We start from the raw sequence: 20,468 nt of genomic DNA on the forward strand, positions 1-20,468 counted from the left end.
AGTGGTGAGGACGGCGGAAAAGATCATCAGGACTCCTCTTCCTTCTATCCGGGAGATCGCAAAAAGCCGCTGCCTGACCAGGGCCTAGAAAATCTGTAGAGACTTCTCCCATGCCCACCAAGGACTGTTTTCACTGCTGGACTCTGGAAAGACGTTCCGCAGCCTCCGTAGCATAACCTCCAGGTTCTGTAACAGCTTCTTCATTTTAGGCCATAAGACTCTTGAACGCATCATAATAATCCCCTCAATTCCCCCCCAAAAACGGATTAACTCGCTGGAATAAAAAGACAACATAACATACATCCATAAAAGTGGATGCATATGCAAAAGTGCAATATATGTATCTGTACAGTAATCTATTTATTTATATCTGCACCTTATTGCTCTTTCATCCTGCACTACAACGAGCTAATGCAAATACATTTTGTTCTTATCTGTACTGTAAAGTTCAAATTTGAATGACAATACATGGAAGTCTAAGTCTAAGTCAAGTTGAGTTCAAAGTTTATACACTTTTATTAAAATATATACTTTTGCGGCTGGAACCCATTATTCATGTTTGCATTGTTTCATACGGAGAACTTTGCTTCAATATACACATTTCTGAACCCTGTTCAAGAAATAATTAAATGTGTGTATCAGTGTTTCCCTTGTGGTTAGAGTGTCCGCCCTGAGATCGGTAGGTTCTGAGTTCAAACCCCGGCCGAGTCATACCAAAGACTATAAAAATGGGACCCATTACCTCCCTGCTTGGCACTCAGCATCATAGGTTGGAATTGGGGGTTACATCACCAAATGATTTCCGGGCGCGCCCACCGCTGCTGCTCACTGCTCACCTGTGGGGATGGGTCAAATGCGGAGGATAATTTCACCGCAACTAGTGTGTGTGTGTGACAATCATTGGCACATTAACTTTATATAGCTTTGGACTCTGTTTTTAATTGTTTAACTTATATTACCGTGTAACAATATTAAAAACGAGATATTATAAAATACAGCATTAGTCCATGTGAATTCATATCCAGTTTCTGACCAGCTGTGTTCCCTTGCAGGGGATGTTCACCCTGACTGCTCATGCGGGCAACTTACTGTACAGCATGATGCATTACTTTCTTTACCAGCATATCAAACACATCCATTTTGTGCCGGATTGTGGCAAAGCTGTCAAATATAAGTTCCATATGAGCTCAGTTAGAATGTGTTATGGGAAATGCTGTTGTTTTTCACAATGAGAAATTCAAGAGCAAAAATAGAAGCACCAAAATAGCAAACTCCGTAAGACATGTTAAAGTTTTTTCAAGGATTTGTTTTAGAACCTTCACAAATTGAACACTTTGAAACACCTGTCAGTGATTCAGAACTTCTGCCTCAGGGAATGGCAGCACTATTCTTGTGCTCAAATCTTGACTTTAGAGACAAGTATAACACGGTACACAAGCAGCCGACACAGACAGGTAAAAAGCAAATAGCAGGAACAACAAACATGCGTGATTCGATAAATCCATGTTTAAAAAAACTTATGCAGGCAGCTGTCACAACATAATTTCTGTTCTTCTTCATCAGACTAGTCTGTAGTTAATGGATAGCAGTGAAGCTCATTGTGAGTTTCACCTTAAAGCATATATACATCTTTGCCAAAATTATTTTTAGCCGCTTTAAAATGCTATGTTTCAAGGGATGCAGTTCCCTATGATTGCATTTCTTTAGCAGTGTGCATTTTGTAGGAAGCAAAGCATCGAGGCGGCGCTTTGACAAGCTCATCCATCAACACAGCATGTTCACGTCCTCATCAAATGCCTGCACAGAACCATAAAGTGGAGGAGGAGAGGTGTCACTCCCTAAACAGGATATATGGCCCCTCACTGAGACTCAAATTAGACAGTAAATACATTAGAGTGCAGGTATACCCACTTCGCCCTGGCAACATGTTTGCACTGCTGCTGGGCCTAAAACAACACTACAAGGTGTTTCTCCTGCCAAAAGGACATACATAATTGCACGTGATTTAATGTGTCTCATTCATGTTGCACTACGACATTTACACACAGCTACAACTTCTATCCTTCATGGGGAGTCTCACATAAAATCTTGATGGTTATGACTTCCTTTGATTCATGAACCATCATTGAAAATCTGTATTTGAAATACAATTTTGATAAGACTATCCAGTATGCTATACAATTATACGTGGAAGTCAGTGTTCAGTAAGGTCAGGTATTTAAACGGCAGGGTTTTTAATTAGTTTACCATTTTACACCACCCCAATCGATTTAAAATAATAATAATAATAATAATGGCCAAACTTGTACTGTGTGTAGGTCCCCACAATCCACAGAAGCACATGTAAAGTGTCAATTAATGAATGACAGGGCGCTTCATACTGTATGAAATTTTACACAAACTTATTCCTAGCCCCCTCGTGCTCTGTCATTAACAAAAATATGATAGCACATTTCTCTAAGTTAAAGTTAAAGTATCAATGATTGCCACACACACACTAGGTGTGGTGAAATGTGCCCTCTGCATTTGACCCATCCCCTTGTTCACCCCCTGGGAGGTGAGAGGAGCAGTGAGCAGCAGCGGCGGCCGCGCCCGGGAATGATTTTGGTGATTTAATCCCCAATTCCAACCTTTGATGCTAAATGTCAAGCAGGGAGGTAATGAGTCCCATTTTTATAGTCTTTGATATGACTCGGCCGGGGTTTGAACTCACGACCTACCGATCTCAGGGCGGACACTCTAACCACAAGGCCACTCTATACATTCTTATTGTCTCCCGTGGCGTACGGTGTTATGCTGTCGGAAGTTGCAAGTCGGAGCTGGAGATGGCGTCACAGCCGAGATGTGAGCGTTCCAGTTATGTAGTCGGAACTCAAGATGGTCACATCCACGAAAGCTAATTTTGCACTAGCCTCGTCTGAATACAAATAACTTATTGGAAAATATGCACTCTTTCTGCAGCCTTCGAATGCGGTGGGTGAAGAGGAAACACAGACGCTATTGCTAGCAATGTACAGCGTATATGCCAGTCAACATACTTGCCAACCTTGAGAACTCCGATTTCGGGAGGTGGGGGGTGGGGGCGTGGTCGGGGGTGGGGCGGGGGCGGGGGCGGGGGCGTGCTTAAGAGGGGAGGAGTATATTTACAGCTAGAATTCACCATGTCAAGTATATATATATATATATATATATATATATATATATATATATATATATATATATATATATATATATATATATATATATATTTGTGTCCTGAAAATATGCAAACAAATTGATACTTCAAACTTGCATAAATAAATCTTAAGGAATATAACATAACTTGGCTTCTGAGAGCTTCAAAATGTAATGAATAAAATGCTAAAGTTGTTGATAAACAAGCAATTATTTTAATAATTAAATATGTTCATTTTAAATGAATTATTATGATCATTTAAAATTAATTATTTCAAATTGTTTATTTTAATGTATAGTTCTATGGCTGGATGTAATAAGGAGTCAGAAAAAATACAAATACAAATACAATTAGATTTGATGTTTTTAGCAAAATATAGTATTTTTTTTTTTTTAAATTAGTAAATATATTTATTTTTAGGTAAGATAAACATAATAACACAATTTATCTCTAGTCTGGAAGATTTAGTTCTTGTCACCCTGTTGTCCTCCCGTCTCTTCCCCAAGGATGGCTCCATGAGCTGGGCAAACGCCTGGAGATGCCCTACGTCAGTGGTCCCCAACCTTTTTGTAGCTGCGGACCGGTCAACGCTTGAAAATGTGTCCCAATTTTTTTTATTTTTTTTTCATAAAGAAATACAATCATGTGTGCTTACGGACTATATCCCTGCAGGCTGTATTGATCTATATTGATATATAATGTATATATTGTGTTTTTTATGTTGATTTAATAAATAAAAAAACATTTATTTTTATTTTTTGTGAGGCCCAGTACCAATCGGTCCGCGTGGTTGGGGACCACTGCCCTACGTCAACAACAAGGTCGGCGGCCCGTTGGTGCACAGCTCGTACATCGCCGCCCTCTACTTCACCCTCAGCAGCCTGACCAGCGTTAGCTTTGGCAACGTGTGCGCCAACACGGACGCCGAGAAGATATTCTCCATCTGCACCATGCTCATCGGCGGTATGCTGGACGCCTCGTATCAGTGGCGTGCCGTCACTAGAGGCAGGGGAGGCGGGGCCTCACCTGCCATCATGGAAAGAAAAAAAAAGTAAAAAGAAAAAAAAAATAATTAAATTGTTATATGTATCCAGTGATTATACTAAAGTTATTTTCCATTTAACTTCACCAGTTTTAGATTATTTTTATTTTAATTTTCACATTTGCCGTTCAAATACTGAGAAGAGACGGTGCGGTGATCAGCAGCCAGTTGAGGCACTTGTGCCTCACCATGGATTGCGACTCGGCTAACTGCTGGCCTGCTGTGCAGTGAGACCGTATTGCTATATGAATTATATTATACATTTCCATAGTTTAGTTAGCTGAGGTATATAATGTACAGTGTATTTGTCAACAACTGTATGTGTGTAACTAATTTTTAGTGCTGAGCGATCATAAATCTGCTGCGGAGACACACTGTGTGAGGCTCGTATCATAATCCCGCCTCCTGGTGCTAAGCACCTCCGCTGCAGAATGCACTGCCCGACGGGAGCACCGCGGCCACACCAACCAAAGCCCACACCCAAACCCTCCACGTGCAAGACCGAATCCACCCAAAAAAAGTCACTTAAGAAGAAGCCAAAAAGTGCAAAAACAACAATGCTCGCGCTGCAGGAGCCGCGAACGACTGCAGGGACACAACATTAGGTACACCTGCACTGCAGGTTCATATGTTTTTAAATTTGACTGTGATGATGCAGTGTGCCTCACCAGACATTAACCTCACCGCACGCCACTGCCTCGTATGGAATAACGTGATTGGGCAGGCACGTTGTTTTTATCGTGGGAAAGCGGACGTGAAAAAAGGCTGTCCTCCCTCAGGTCCGCATGGAGGTTTTCGGGAGAGGCGCTGAATTTCGGGGGTCTCCCGGAAAATCCGGGAGGGTTGGCAAGTATGCCAGTCAGTAGAGTACAATACATATTGTATATGGCTGATTTACTGCAACAAAAAATAATCACATGTTCTAATAACAGATATTATAGAAGCGAATATTATTGTTTAAATCCAGAGCAGCCATCTTTGAAACAAACTCGGGGAGGTGGGCAGAGGAGGTGATTTAGAAGTCACACCGATATCATTTACTGGACTATAGAGCGCACCGGCAAATAAGCCACACCGACTGAATTTGAGAAAAACATTTTGGTTTTCCATTTATTAGCTGCACAGCACTATAAGCCACATATATAATATGTTGTGAAATTAGTTATTTACACAGACATATTTCGTAAATGTCTATTTACATACCTTAATAGTTTTACAAACGGTGCCTGCAACACGGCAATAAAACAGCTGATCAAACTAAACATAATTCATTGTCATGGACCCACTGACTGCGGGAGCTAGCTCCAATCAGCTAAACAAACTCAGTAACTACACAGTGACATTTTGGTGAATTTAATGGGGAATTTGAGAAACTGGAACAATACAAAAAGAATGCCATTGTAAGTTGATAATACTAACACAGACACTCATAAACGTGCATATTAGCTAATGCTAACTACGCTAGCTTGATTACGATAACACGTACAAATATGCATGAAAACACTCCTACAGACATCACACATGGAACGGTTTAGTAAGTATGAATAGTTTTAGTTATATTGTCAAACTTACAAACATTGCTTGGAGTGATGAATGACGAATCCATACGAGTAAAAATGCAATGGGCAATTAGACGACTGAACGGCACTTCTAGTTCCAGTTCAAAGCTTTGAACCACAGGAATCCACATTCAGTCAGCAGCACATGCAGTGAGCGAACTCGTCTAAAAGATGGCGCCATAGCACAAACAATAACACACCATTTTAGTGTCTTTGCATGTGTTTAATAAAACTATTTGCTTTATGGCCGTCAGCAAAGAAAATTAATTTAGCCGCACCGTAGTGTTCAAATTTACGGTCATTTGTATATACAGGGTGTCCCCAAAAAATGTATACACACTTTAAATAATTGTAAACTAGGTGTTTATTATAATTTGTTTAATTTTCAACATGTAAAATAATTTCTGGTCTGGACGGAGGGGTTTTGTTGAATACCCTCCACGTTCACCAGCCCTCACACCACTAGACTTATTTTTATGAGGATACCTAAAAGACAAGGTTTGCACAATGAGACCTGCAACAGTCATTGAATTGAGAGCAACCATTGAACGTGAATGCATGCAAATACCAAGGGAATTGTTTCATGATGTGTGCTATTCCATCGCTTCGCGTTGTCGGCAGTGTCTGGACCAGAACGGACATCAGTTTGAGAACAGGCGGTGACAAAACAATAGAACGATGTTTGTAAATTATTTTACATGTTGAAAATTAAACGTATTATAAATAAACACATAGTTTACAATTATTTAAACTGTGTATACATTTTTTTGGAACACCCTATAATAAGGAACAGACAAAAAGGCAAACTAAAAGGAAGCAAGTACAATAGTCTTTTGTACAAAATTACTTCTTTTGAAGAGAATACATATAGAACAGCGTTTCTCAAACTGCGGTAGGCAGGTTCCATTTACTGGTAGCCCATAAACTCTCTTAATATTCAAACACAGTTTCTGTTCAAACTGTGTATAATGTTACAGTGGCCAAAACTATCAAATACACTTGTTAAATAAAAACTCTGCACTTGTTTCTAATTAATATGTAGGCCTACTATGCTCCTGAATTTCAATGTTGGTCATTATAGTGGTACTTGGAGAGTTTTCTGATGTGGTACTTGGTTAAAAAAAAAAAAATCAAGTTTGAGAACCATTGATCGAGAAGATTAGTGTAAATCTTTCTATCACTTAATATGTTTGCAGAAACATTTATAATACACTATGATTTTTTACAGTCTCTGTAATTGATTTAATGTTAAGTGTGACATTATTGTTGCTAATCAAATATTAAACTGTGAAACTGCACAGTACTCTGACTCACCGTGGAGGTAGGGGAGGCGTACGTGTTTTTGCAGGTGCTTGTCACTGCAGTCTTTCTACAGAAAGAAAAAGAGTAACTACAAAATAATAAAGAAGGACTTTTACAACAACATTACAGAGCTTTACCCGGTGAAAGATATACAGTACCATTGTATTTATACACTGTGTGAGTTCAACTATGATTTTTGTGTCTTTATTACACATCTTGCCTGTGTCTCCTCTGAACTCTCAGGGGATGTATGATCACAAACCTGCAGTCTCAAATGTTATTCTGCTTTACAAGATTAGAATGAAAGCCTTCAACAAATCCAAAAGTTTTGTCAAGAGACAATGGTAAGTTTTTATTTCTATGTACAAGTAGTACATTTTCACAATGCTTTACCGCACATGCCCACTTCAAGGAACAGCACTAAACATAAATATGTATGCTGCAGTGAAATGCAATTCAAACGACAATATTTTTACTGAGAGAATTCCAATGAACGACAGAAAAATGATCAATTATGGACTTCCCTCACAGATCTAGTTCATGAAAGCGATTTGAAGTTTAAAGATTTTATTCAGACCAAAAAATAGTGAACATAATAAATGGAATATTCATCCTCAGGCAACGTTTTTTATATCTTGAGGTTAAAAGTTTCCTCCTTTTTATCTAAGATACAATGTCACAATTGTGCATTTGCCCTGCTTGTGTGAGGTGTATCTGTGAAAGCCTTTATTCATGTAAACAAATGTTCGCTATAATGAGTTTCAGCAATCATTTCCAAGGTCTATCTCAGAGACAAGATATCGCCCCCTTTTCAAAGGTGTATGCTGTCAAAACTGCGATGTATTATGTCAGTAGCGGCAGCTGTAACATTTTCACCGCTGTTGTTTCCAAACAAGATCAAGACTATGCAAATACACAGAGGGCAGCTGAACACAAAAAAAAGGTACTAAATAAAAAAACATTTTAAGTCAAATTGATGCATTAGAACTAGACAAGGATGAACGCTTGGATCTGATTAATTTGCAGCATATAAATATTTAAATTACATTCATGTTGACAGTGCCCCCATCTCAGACTGTTAGAATGCGGGGAAAGGTCAGAAACATGATTTGGGTCTACATGATTGGCAAAAGGTTAGTAACTCTATCAGAATGGTGACTGACAAAATGGGCCATTTTGAAATGTCAGTAACAGGCTTTACTATCCGCTGAGATTGAAAAGGCTGCAGCTAATCCAACATTTCCCATGCAACTGTGATGTGTTACTTTTAGCAAAACACATTGAACAGTGTATGAATTAAAATGATTCAAATGCATCACTGAAACTGCCACTGCACAGCTAGTAAATAATACAAATAAGAAACAATACATTTAATATTAATTGGTCAAGCATTCTACACACATTGAACGGGTCAGTTGAGGACTTGAATAACACCATAGACAAAGACTCCCAACTCGATGTCATTTTTTACCTCTGTACAATATTAAATGGTTATAATGTATACTAATGAGAGAGAGGCGATGTTTCATAAATCAGCAATTTCACATCTTGGCATGGGTTTGCAAAGTCATTACAGGACAATGGAGGCACATTTAAAACCAGTGGTAGGCATTATCAAATTATATTAAATCTCAAAGCAATTGCTATTCCCCCTGCGAACCATAACATATGACAGTGCCAGCTGGTTGACGGATCCAATTAAAACATGTCAAATGCCTCTCATGACACATTACACCTGGACCCTTGTGCATACTATGCCTGTGTTATCACATACGCAAAATGTTTGCCGCTGAAATCTTACCTTGAGGCATCAATTGTTTTAAATTGTCATTTTTGCCAATTATTTGTCAGCAGATTTGTCATTACAATTATTATTTTCATCAAAATGACCAAGTAAAAAATATTATGAATGAATTAATTATACTTATATAGTGCTTTTTCACAATTGGGAAACTTATACATTCAAGCTTGGTGGGGGTAAGCTACATTTATACCAGTGTGGCTGACACTGGGAACAAGGTGGTTGAAGTGGCTTGCCCAAAGACACAACGGCAGCGACTAGAATGGCGAATGCTGGAATGATCAATTATCAAATGTATATTTATTTTTTGCTCACAATGTTAAACCATATCAGTTTTGAAGTAATCATGGACCAGGTAAAAAAAGAAGGTAAGCCACTTTTTACTCTGTTTTGGGTCCTCTACTACTGATGTTTTCCTAAACATTCTCGAAAAAATGTTGAAAGAGCACGAGGAAACACAAGCTATGGTGTCTATGGAAGAGCAGGGAAGTCCGTAAATATATTTTAATATATTTATTTTTTGTTCATAAAGTTAACCATATATTAATTTTGAAGTTTTCATGGACCAGGGCAACAAAAACATGCAATTAAGTGATTAAAATACTAGTTTAACATGCCTTTATCCTGACTGTCTATGCGGGGAAATGGGTTCCAGTTCTGTAGATAATGTCACATCAAAAGGGGGCAGCATATAGAGTCTGACGACGGAAATGGGGCGTTCCAAGAACAATTAACTACCCATTACTGAAAAACCAATTGATATTATGGAAAATGATTGCCAGATTCATTATATGGAGCAAAAAATACATAAAGAGAACTTGTCAGTGAAGTTTCGATCATTTGCCTTATGGGACCAATTAGGTGTTACAAATAAAAAAGATTTAAACTATTTCATAACCAGACAAAAATATCCATCAAACAGAAATGCCATGCTGTAATTAATACAGAGCTGCAGCATATTTTCCATCCTCATCATTTTAAAGGCCTACTGAAAGCCACTACTACCGACCACGCAGTCTGATAGTTTATATATCAATGATGAAATCTTAACATTGCAACACATGCCAATACGGCCGGATTAACTTATAAAGTGACATTTTAAAATTCCCGGGAAATATCTGGCTGAAACATCGCGGTATGATGACGTATGCGCGTGACGAAGTCCGAGTAACGGAAGTTATGGTACCCCGTAGAATCCTATACAAAAAGCTCTGTTTTCATTTCATAATTCCACAGTATTCTGGACATCTTTTGCAATTTTTTTAATGAACAATGAAGGCTGCAAAGAAGACAGTTGTAGGTGGGATCAGTGTATTAGCAGCGGACTACAGCAACACAACCAGGAGGACTTTGTTGGAGCGCTAGCCACGCCAGCCGCGCTAGCCGCGCTAGCCGCCGACTTCACCTTGACTTCCTACGTCTCCGGGCTGCCAAACGCATCGGGTGAAGTCCTTCGTCCTTCTGCCGGTCGCTGGAACGCAGGTGAGCACGGGTGTTGATGAGCAAATGAGGGCTGGCTGGCGTAGATGGAGAGCTAATGTTTTTAGCATAGCTCTGTGCAGTCCGATTGCTAAGTTAGCTTCAATGGCGTCGTTAGCACAGCATTGTTAACCTTCGCCAGCCTGGAAAGCATTTGGAAAGCAAGTGTATTTACATGTCCACGGTTTAATAGTATTGTTGATTTTCTATCTATACTTCCAATCAGGGGTTTATTTCTTTTGTTTCTATATGCAGTTAAAGCAAGATGCTATCACGTTAGCTCGTAGCTAAAGCATTTCGCCGATGTATTGTCGTGGAGATAAAAGGCACTGAATGTCCATTTCGCGTTCTCGACTCTCATTTTCAAGAGGATATAGTATCCGAGGTGGTTTAAAATACAAATCTGTGATCTACAATAGAAAAAGGAGAGTGTGGAATCCAATGAGCCAGCTTGTACCTAAGTTACGGTCAGAGCGAAAAAAGATACGTCCATCGCTGCCTCTCAAGTCATTCACTGTAACGTTCCTCATCAACGAATCTTTCATCCTCGCTCAAATTAATGGGGTAATCATCACTTTCTCGGTCCGAATCTCTCTCGCTCCATTGTAAACAACGGGGAATTGTGAGGAATCCTAGCTCCTGTGATGTCACACTACTTCCGGTACAGGCAAGGCTTTTTTTATCAGCGAGCAAAAGTTGCGAACTTTATCGTCGATTTTCTCTACTAAATCCTTTCAGCAAAAATATGGCAATATCGCGAAATGATCAAGTATGACACACAGAATGGATCTGCTATTCCCGTTTAAATAAAAAGGAATCATTTCAGTAGGCCTTTAAATATGTCAATTTTAAAAATAGAACAAGAAAATGTACTTTGGTCATTAGGTTGACATGAAGTGCTCTTGTGTCGAAATGTCTGGTGACAAATTATTACTTATCATGAGCTGACAAAAAGAAATTGGGATATTATGCTTCTCTTAACAGGAACAAAAACATCGAGATTTATTTGCCACACTGTTTGAATTGCTTTACTTTTTGAATGTGCTATGTATTTTTTTTTAAATTGTAGGACTGTTATTCATTTTCATGTCTTTTGTAGAGGTCAGTCCCACTGACTTCATACTTAATTATCATACCCAGTTAGGCAGATCTTATCTAATGTTATCAACCGGTCTAGTGTGCATATGCGTCGTTTAACAAAGTCTGTCACCATGAAATTAACACAAATGTGTTTTCATTGTATATTTCAGTTCTTATGATCGTCTCTGCTGTTTTAGACTCAACTATTATTTCATTTAAAGAGCGTCATAATTATCTGATACGTAGGAGAAAACAGATGCAACCTGACCTGCCTTGTCTTCTCCTTTGATCAAGATGGCACAGCATGGCTGCTGTGGTACTACGCTCTCTTGTAGTTGTTGCAATTTTCTTTATTTCTGCGGTATTTTGCCACCCTTCTCTGGTCTCTTTGACCAGAGAAGAACTATTAAACATCGGACAGTCCTTTGCCGAAATCCTTTCACCTGTTCTTATTGAACAAGAGATTTACGCAGAGATTCTCAACGGAGGAACAGCAGCTCTCTATGGACTATGCCGGAGTTGCAGAAGACGGGGAAAAAGAGCAGGCGCACTCGTTAAACTTAGGCAGTGGGGGTTACGCACTGCACTTCAATCCATTCACCTGGCGAATGTCCGCTCCCGGCTAATGAGATGGACGAACTGCTGCTCCTAATCCCCCGAAACACGGATTTTTGCAGATCTGTTGTTACCATTGAATTTACTACATAGATAGATAGATAGATAGATAGATAGATAGATAGATAGATAGATAGATAAATAGATAGTACTTTATTGATTCCTTCAGGAGAGTTCCCTCAGGAAAATTTAAATTCCAGCAGCAGTGTACAGAATTGAGATCGAATTTAAAAAGTAAAAAGTGAATAATGGGGGTATAAATGGAAATAAAATAGAAAATATAACAATACGAATACAAATAAAAAGCAACAATAAGAATACAAATATAACAGTAAAAATAAGAATATAACAAGAGAAACTAGGCAGTAGTGACCATGTTATGAACATGTATTGCACTGTTTTTTGTTGCAGTTTATTTTAGTATTGTTATTGTTTTGCATCCCCTGTCATCCTAGTACCCCTCCGCCCCCCCCCCCAGAGAGGAGTTGTACAGTCTGATGGCGTGTGAGACAAAGGAGTTTTTTAGTCTATTAGTCCTGCACTTGGGATGAAGCAGTCTGGCAGGCTCCTCTGGCTACTGATAACGGTATGCAGAGTGTGACTGGCATCATCCATGATGCTCAGTAGTTTTTCCACATGGATGATGACTACAGTAGGTTTTAAAAATTAGTGGACACATCAAACTCAAACTTGTACAGCAGACCATAAGCAATAATTGTTTGTGTCTAACTGAAAAAAATAAACGCTGACTCGTCGACTATTAAAATAATCGTTAGTTGCAGCCCTGTTTTTTGTATGTCTATATAAAACCCCAGAATGTGTTGTGCAGGGTGTTCATTCTTTTTTTAATCATAATGGTTTGAATACACTGTATTAAAAAAAAAATTAAACAAAATATAGAATACAGCGTGTATAAATATACAATAATAGTGGCATCTTTTTGGAAATGAAACATCTTTTATCTCAGAATATTCAGTTGTGAAGCTATTTGGCATCCCTATATACATATTTGCAATACCCAGTCCATTACGCTGATGGATATTTAGTACTCTTTGGCTTCTTTTATCATAAAACAGCTATTCAACTTAGGATATGAATCTTTTTTTGGCAGCTTGGCCGTGCAGCTTTGCATGATTGGCGCTCTCGCTGTCCTTTTCCACTCCCACTGACATGCATTTGATTTGTCACCGGCATCCAGAGTCTTAACAGAATACTGCAAAGAATCTCAGAGTTAATGTTCTCTCTTGGCACACTTAAGCGGCACAAGAACTGACTATTCTGCTAAAGGATCTTCTAAGTGCCGTCTATTTTTTTTTTTTAGACGAAGGGTGTGGGATTAGAATGCGATGCAAAAATAAAGAGAATAGATGATATGAAGATGACTTGGCACATAAAAACATGCAGGCCATGATGTGTTATTATCATATGATAAGACGCCTGTTTCTTTGAATCATTTCTTGTGAGAGGGGGGTGTTAGAAAATAGGGCAAACATAAGTAATTGGCTTCGAAGTTGCACCATTCTCCTCTTCCAATTCGAGGTTGACTAGTAGAAACCTGCCAGGCTTGTCAAATCTCCTAGAATGTTTCTATGCTGGGTGCAAGTGGCCTCTGTCTTATAAGTGAAGGGGAGTACAGTCAAGTGTGGAAAAATGCTTTGTTATTAAAGTGAAATATGTCATATTGGCAGCTCACAAATGGATATTTTTACATTTAATAGAGACAATTTAACAACTGTCACCCTCCTAATGACTAATTATTCAAACTCTCAGCTCAAAATTAACAATCATTTTGCAAACATCGACTTCCAAAGCAGATCCGTTTAGGTGGTCGACTTGACACGTGTTCTATTGGCTGTCCTTCGCTCGTGCCATTAATCTCCTGTATCACAAGAGATAGTGTTACAAATTACAGTGAAGGTGACAAAATTTGGAATTGATAAGAGATGCAGCCCTGCGGCAATGAGTCATACACCTCAAAAATGATTTGATTTATACAGCATTATCAGATAAGATCAAATGTGGATGTGTCCGCAGAAAGTGGGTGCGGTGCAAGCATTCTTTCATATCTTGCTTGCTGTCAAAGTTTCCAAAAGGCCAGATAGTGAAAACACAACAAAAATACACAGCAGGCTATGTACACACAGCAGACTCAGATATAATTAACTACTTTGAAACACTTTGTACCTGATAAAGACATACACATCTTCTGCAAAGAGAAGGTCATATCAGGTTATCTTCGGTGGATCACACCATGTCACAGTAAGTGATCATCATGTTGTACATGTGTTCCTCTTTTGAAGCCTTATGTTCTTAACTAAACTATTTTCAAGCAATATAATCGTGTAGACATACTGTATTGTAAAGATTTTGCCTTATAAACAAGGGATGTCCCAATCCAAAATTGGATATCAGTCTGATATCAGGAAAAAATAAGTAGCTGATGAAATCGACCAAAATCTCCAATACAAGCAATCCTTGTGCAAAGCTGAAAAGACGGTTAACAGCAAAATGTCTCCCAATAATCACACAAGTTGGATCTTTTCCTGTATTTTAGTTAAGTCATTTGCAAAAGGTAAACATGGTAGCCTAGAGGTTACTAAGAGCGTGCAGCTATGCAACAGCTAAGCACACAATAGCACACCAGCTGGTGACCTACATTGAACAATATTGCAGTCTAAAACACAACATTTGTCAACATAATGAAGGATGGAATAATTATAGTTGCATATTACTTACAGATACAAAGTATCTAAGGCAGAAGCATACTAGATCATTTAATTTACTTGTATGAGTTTAATTTAATGAATTATTGGTCATGGCTAACATTGAAAGGTTGACAGAAGAGTTTATTATGTCCAGAACTTTTTCTAAAGTTCATAAAGCACGCGTCAAACTCCCTGTTCAGGTTGCGGAGAGGAAGCATCTTCTCTACACGAGACACGTCTAAGCCAATCACTTCAGCACCAGGGAGAGGGCACACAGACAGGTGCTGCACGTACTTAAATCAAGCAGGCTGTAAGACGTGTTTCACATCACATAACGGTAACAAGGCCTTTAGTGGAGAATATGCAGTTCTCCATCCACATTGTCGTGTACGATCAAAATGTTTGGGCTTACCTACAGACAGATGTCGAGAGAGTAACCCCAGCTTCATTTGGAAGGCTTCCACGTGGTCAAACAGCTCCTTGCCTTGAAGAGAAACATACAGTGAGTTTAGCACGTCCGCCATTAAAGACACGTCCCAAATCCAACTGTCATCTGTAAGGACGTGGATGTTACTGCCCTTGGTTGTCAGAAATATTGTGATGGCATGACGTAGTACCCAAAAAAATGTTGAGCACTTTCCATCTGCTGAGCCAGTGAACTTCTTGGTGGTACATCACATCACTGTATTGTGCGTTAACTTCTTCCAAAAGGGCTCTGAACTGGCTGTGTGAAAGAGCCTTTGATTTTATGCAGTTTATGTCTACAAGCCCAATTGATTTGGCACACTGCTGTTTGAAACCTTTTGAGCAATCAGTGTGGCGAGAATATTTTTTTTTTGCCAACCATTTTATTCCAGCTAAAATGATATCTGTCCAGTACTTCCTGCAAACAAGTATTGGCTTTTAGGAGTTCCATGCAGCGTCCCTACTCCAGCCAGCTTTTGCAAGATTTCCATGGTGTCATTTACTCCTCGAATGACAAAACTAAAAGCTGTGCAGGATTGGGATGGGTACATTTCACATTTGAACCGATGTAGTACCAATACCCGGTACCTGGGAATCGATACAGGTATTCAACGGTGTGCTAATAAATGTTAATTGTTAAATTGTAACATTTAAAAATGAGCTTATTATGATAACTATGCTGTCCAGTAGTTATGTTTTGTTTTCTTATTATATTTCCGAGTCTGATTTGCAGGTATTATATAGTAGACTTTAAATGCAGTTGGCTCACGTATGCCACTGCTTATGGAGCTCCATGTTGTTCTGTTAAAGCCTGCATGTCATGATCCGTGGCCCGGATCATGTTTAGTTTAGGTTTTGTACTGTTAGTGTGTCTCCCTCAGTTCCTGTTTTGTGCACCCCTGGTTTTGTTTTGGTTGCCATGGGTACTGATTGATTTCACCTGCCTCTGGTTAGTGTTCGGCACGCTCACCTGCTGCCGAGCACTAATCAGAGAGCTATTTATTCACCTTTCTTGCCACGCTCAGTCTGGCTTCGTTATTTGCTATATGCAACTTGTGGTTTATGCCTGTTTCTCGATTCCTGATTCCTGTGCTAAGTTGTGTTCCTTAGCTTCTCGTGCGATCGGCACGCTTTCCTTTTGTTTGTTTCCTGTCTTTTTGTAATGTGTAGGATTTATGACAATAAATCATATTCCTACCTTCCCGCTTTCGTCCAGAGTTGTCCGTCTGCATCTTGGGAGAACGACCCCGCAGTAAAATGCGACCCCCACGTGACACCGCAAACTTGACACTAAAGGTGGAAATGCCATCGGTGATCTTCCTAAATCAAGTCCTATAAAATGTTGTACATTTTAGACCAGGGGTGCCCATTACGTCGATCGCGATCTACCGGTCGATCGCGCAGTGTGTGTCAGTCGATCGCCAGCCAGGCATTGAAAAAATAGACCTAAAAATTTGCGATCATAAATCTTCCCTATGACGTTATTTGGTTGACATTCAAGGCACCCGAGGATCTTGTGAGATGACGATGGCGGCATTCAGCTCAGTGTGAAGGAAAAAAAGACCGTCAGGAAGGCGAGAAACAGTTTTTATTCCAACCGTGTCGTCAAAAGCCTAGATAGTGCGGTGGGTTAGCGCACATTTTTAGGCGTACCGTTACGGAGCGGATAAAAGCGCCAATTTTTTTACAGGCCTTCTTTATGACCTACTGAAGGATTTTAGAAGGGTACTCAAACTTAAATATTGAAAATACCCATATAGTGCACAAAATTGTTTAAAAAATGTTATTCCGGAGTCATAAAAGGTATATTGCTGATAAATTGTTGTTTTTTTCCACTTAGGAAGGTAAATTTGCTTTTAATTGGGTCCAGTGATGGATAAACATTCAAAATGATGTCTAAAATGCATTACCAAGGCACCTGGTACAGGTACATCCTCCATAAAGTCCTGTACAGTATAGGCGGAATTAAGAAAAAAGCTGAAAAAATGTCATGTTCTGCATGACAAGATCCAAGATCCAAGAGTTCAGCTGGCCACCAACCAAAGCTGTGTATGTCACATCGGGGCAAGCGGTGTCAGGACAAGCTTTTGGTTCCACTAGCATGATGGACTGTTGCAACCATGAGGAGGCAGACACAAGGATAGTGGTCCATCTACAATGCGCATTGAAGGAGGGAGCAAAGACAGTTCTTGTGCGAACTGTGGACACTGATGTCATCGTGATCCTTGCTGGTTTATTTTATGATTTGGTGGTGCTTCAACCATTGACTGACATCTGGGTGGCTTTTGGCATGGGAAAAAGGTTCAGATATTACCACATAAACCACATCTGCAAAAGCCTGGGGGAACCCAAATCACAAGGTCTGCTTATGTTCCACGCATATTCAGGTTGTGACACAACATCTGCATTTAACGGAAAAGGCAAGAAGTCAGCTTGGAGGGCCTGGCAAGCCTATGATGCTGCTACAGAAACATTTATGTATCTGGCAAAGCATCCATTCCAGGAACTAAAAGTTGACTCTGAGCATTTCCAGACACTTGAGAGGCTGACTGTGATCCTGTACAACAGATCCAGTCCTTTGAACTCCATCAGTCAAACAAGGAAGGAACTCTTCTGTCAAGACAGTCGGCCGATGGAGAGATTACCTCCCACGCAGGATGCCCTACTCCAGCATGTAAAACGGGCTGTGTTTCAGGCAGGAATCTGGGCAACCAGCACAGACACACAGCAAGTGATTCCTTCTCCAAAGGACTTTGGATGGACCAAGGACGAAACAGGGTCATGGGTTCCAGTTTGGATAACCATTCCCGAGGTCTCCATTGCCTGCAGAGAGCTGATAAAATGCTCATGTAAAGGTGACTGTTCCAGCTGTAAATGCAGCAATGCTAATATTGACTGTTCTCCACTTTGCAAATGCAACTGCTGCAAATAGACACCAGGTACAGTTATGCACACCAATACACCAAGTTTCCACATTATGATGCATGTCAATTTGTTTAAATTGTGACAACAATTGTTTTCTTGCCTGTTTCACGTGCAGATTACTTCATAGTGTAGTAAGAAGAGTCATCCAGGCCATTGGTCCTCAGCCCCCATGCTGATCATGTGCACCAGCTGACTTGCCCCTTTAATTTATTTTTGGCCTCAATCAGAGTTCTAACATTATAATTGCATTAAAGGTTTTATGGATAATACTTCATGTGCTGGGTCTTGAATCATCATCTGAAAATGATACTTTTTGCTATTTCCGTCCATAATGAGGCCTTATTTGAAAGCCAAATGGTTCATAATGGAATCAAATATTGGCATTCTGGCTGTTCTGGGATGTGAAGACACTACCTGTAGACACCCTGTGCAAGTATGATGTAAAAACTAGCAGCAGGAGGACACATGACAAGAATTAGTCCTTTTTTAGTATAGGCGTTTTTTGCAGTTATTGATCAAAATAACTTATGTGCACTATAAAGGTATTTTCAATATTTAAGTTTGAGTACCCTTCTAAAATCCTTCAGTAGGTCATAAAGAAGGCCCATAAAAAATTTGGCGCTTTTATCCGCTCCGTAACGGTAATGTCACTAAGCCACCAGACTAAGAGACATACTGCACAGTTCCTGTCCTCACAATAAAAGTGCTGCTCGGTGCTGCCTGCGCTAACAAAGTAAGAGTCTCCGAAAGCTCGCGCAAACAAGATAGCAAGCCACGGAGTTTGCCATCGATCTATTTCTTGTAAAGTGTAAAAGAACGAGTATGGAAGCTGGACAAACAGGATGCCAAAACCAACCACTTCAATGTGGTATTGGACAGAAAGGAGGACTTTTTGTTCTCCTCCACGATGTAAAATCAAAAATGTGGAAGTTGTCAGCACTACTGTGAATCTTGTCTGATTACAATCCGTGCAAGTCATCAGAATCAGGTAATACACCAACTTATATTCTTGTGCCATCTTTCTTTAGGGACGGCGTGGCGAAGTTGGTAGAGTGGCCTTGCCAGCAATCGGAGGGTTGCTGGTTACTGGGGTTCAATCCCCACCTTCTACCATCGTAGTCACGTCCGTTGTGTCCTTGGGCAAGACACTTCACCCTTGCTCCTGATGGCTGCTGGTTAGCGCCTTGCATGGCAGCTCCCGCCATCAGTGTGTGCATGTGTGTGTGAATGGGTGAATGTGGAAATACTGTCAAAGCGCTTTGAGTACCTTGAAGTTAGAAAAACGCTATACAAGTATAACCCATTTATCATTTATCATTTCAGGAAGACAAGAATATCTTCATGAAAGATGGCAATCTATATGTTAAACATGCATGTATTTTGTACACCTTTTACATGTGAACAAAAACGGCAAAAAAATTAAAACAAAATTTATTTATGTATATATATATATATATATATATATATATATATATATATATATATATATATATATATATATATATATATATATATATATATATATATATATGTATGAAGTAGATCACCTCGACTTGGTCATTTAAAAAGTAGCTCGCCAGCTGAAAAAGTGTGGGCACCCCTGTTTTAGACTGCATGGGAGAACATGTGTGTGGAATGTGCCCAATGTGTTAAACATTGTAAGTGTTTAAACGCTTTTAATATTTCAAGTTAAATTGCACGGCAACACCATGTGTGAGTTTAGTCCCATATATAAATAAGGTATTGAGGATCATTGGATCTGATGACTGGCAAACTTATTCCCAGCTTTTTCCGTGTTTGTCATAAATGACAAAATGCCACCAACCTATCAACTTTTCTATTATTCCCTGCTAGTGTAATGTTACAAAACACATTTATGTCTTCAAACATAGGGTGTAAGTTCGATCCCCGACTAGGTCCCATCAGGAAGGGTAAACGGTTAGAAAAAGCCAAATGATAACCCGTCATTTATTCTATTGTTACTATTAGGGACATAACAATACACTGTAATAATGATAACCACAGTGTTAGGATTTAGAAGCCCTCTAAGGATTACTTAGAGAATATTAATGCATAATGTAAGATTAATTTATGTTGTAATTTATGGCCTGACACTGAATGATGAAATTACCATACTATGCTACACCAACATAGACTTATATGTGGCACCGTGAAATCTCCTATCATAGATATTATGATAATGAGTAAGTTTGGTATGGTAATTAAGTTTGTTATTATATTTCATATAAAACAACCTGTCATTTATTAGTTGCATTTTCCAAGTTATTTTTGGTTGTTAAACGTGTCTTACATGTCGGAG

At 39.3% G+C, this 20,468-nt stretch overlaps 1 protein-coding gene across 1 annotated transcript; it reads left to right on the forward strand.

The window, feature by feature from the left end:
* The first annotated feature begins 17,238 nt into the window (after positions 1-17,238).
* LOC133649742 (uncharacterized) lies at positions 17,239-18,785 on the forward strand. Its single transcript, XM_062046399.1, has 2 exons — positions 17,239-18,162; positions 18,264-18,785. The coding sequence occupies exon 1, from the start codon at positions 17,325-17,327 to the stop codon at positions 18,153-18,155; it is 831 nt and encodes a 276-aa protein (XP_061902383.1). The 5' UTR covers positions 17,239-17,324; the 3' UTR covers positions 18,156-18,162; positions 18,264-18,785.
* Positions 18,786-20,468: the final 1,683 nt, after the last annotated feature.

This window comes from Entelurus aequoreus, linkage group LG05 (assembly GCF_033978785.1).
Source record: "Entelurus aequoreus isolate RoL-2023_Sb linkage group LG05, RoL_Eaeq_v1.1, whole genome shotgun sequence".
Classification (NCBI taxonomy): Eukaryota; Metazoa; Chordata; class Actinopteri; order Syngnathiformes; family Syngnathidae; genus Entelurus; species Entelurus aequoreus.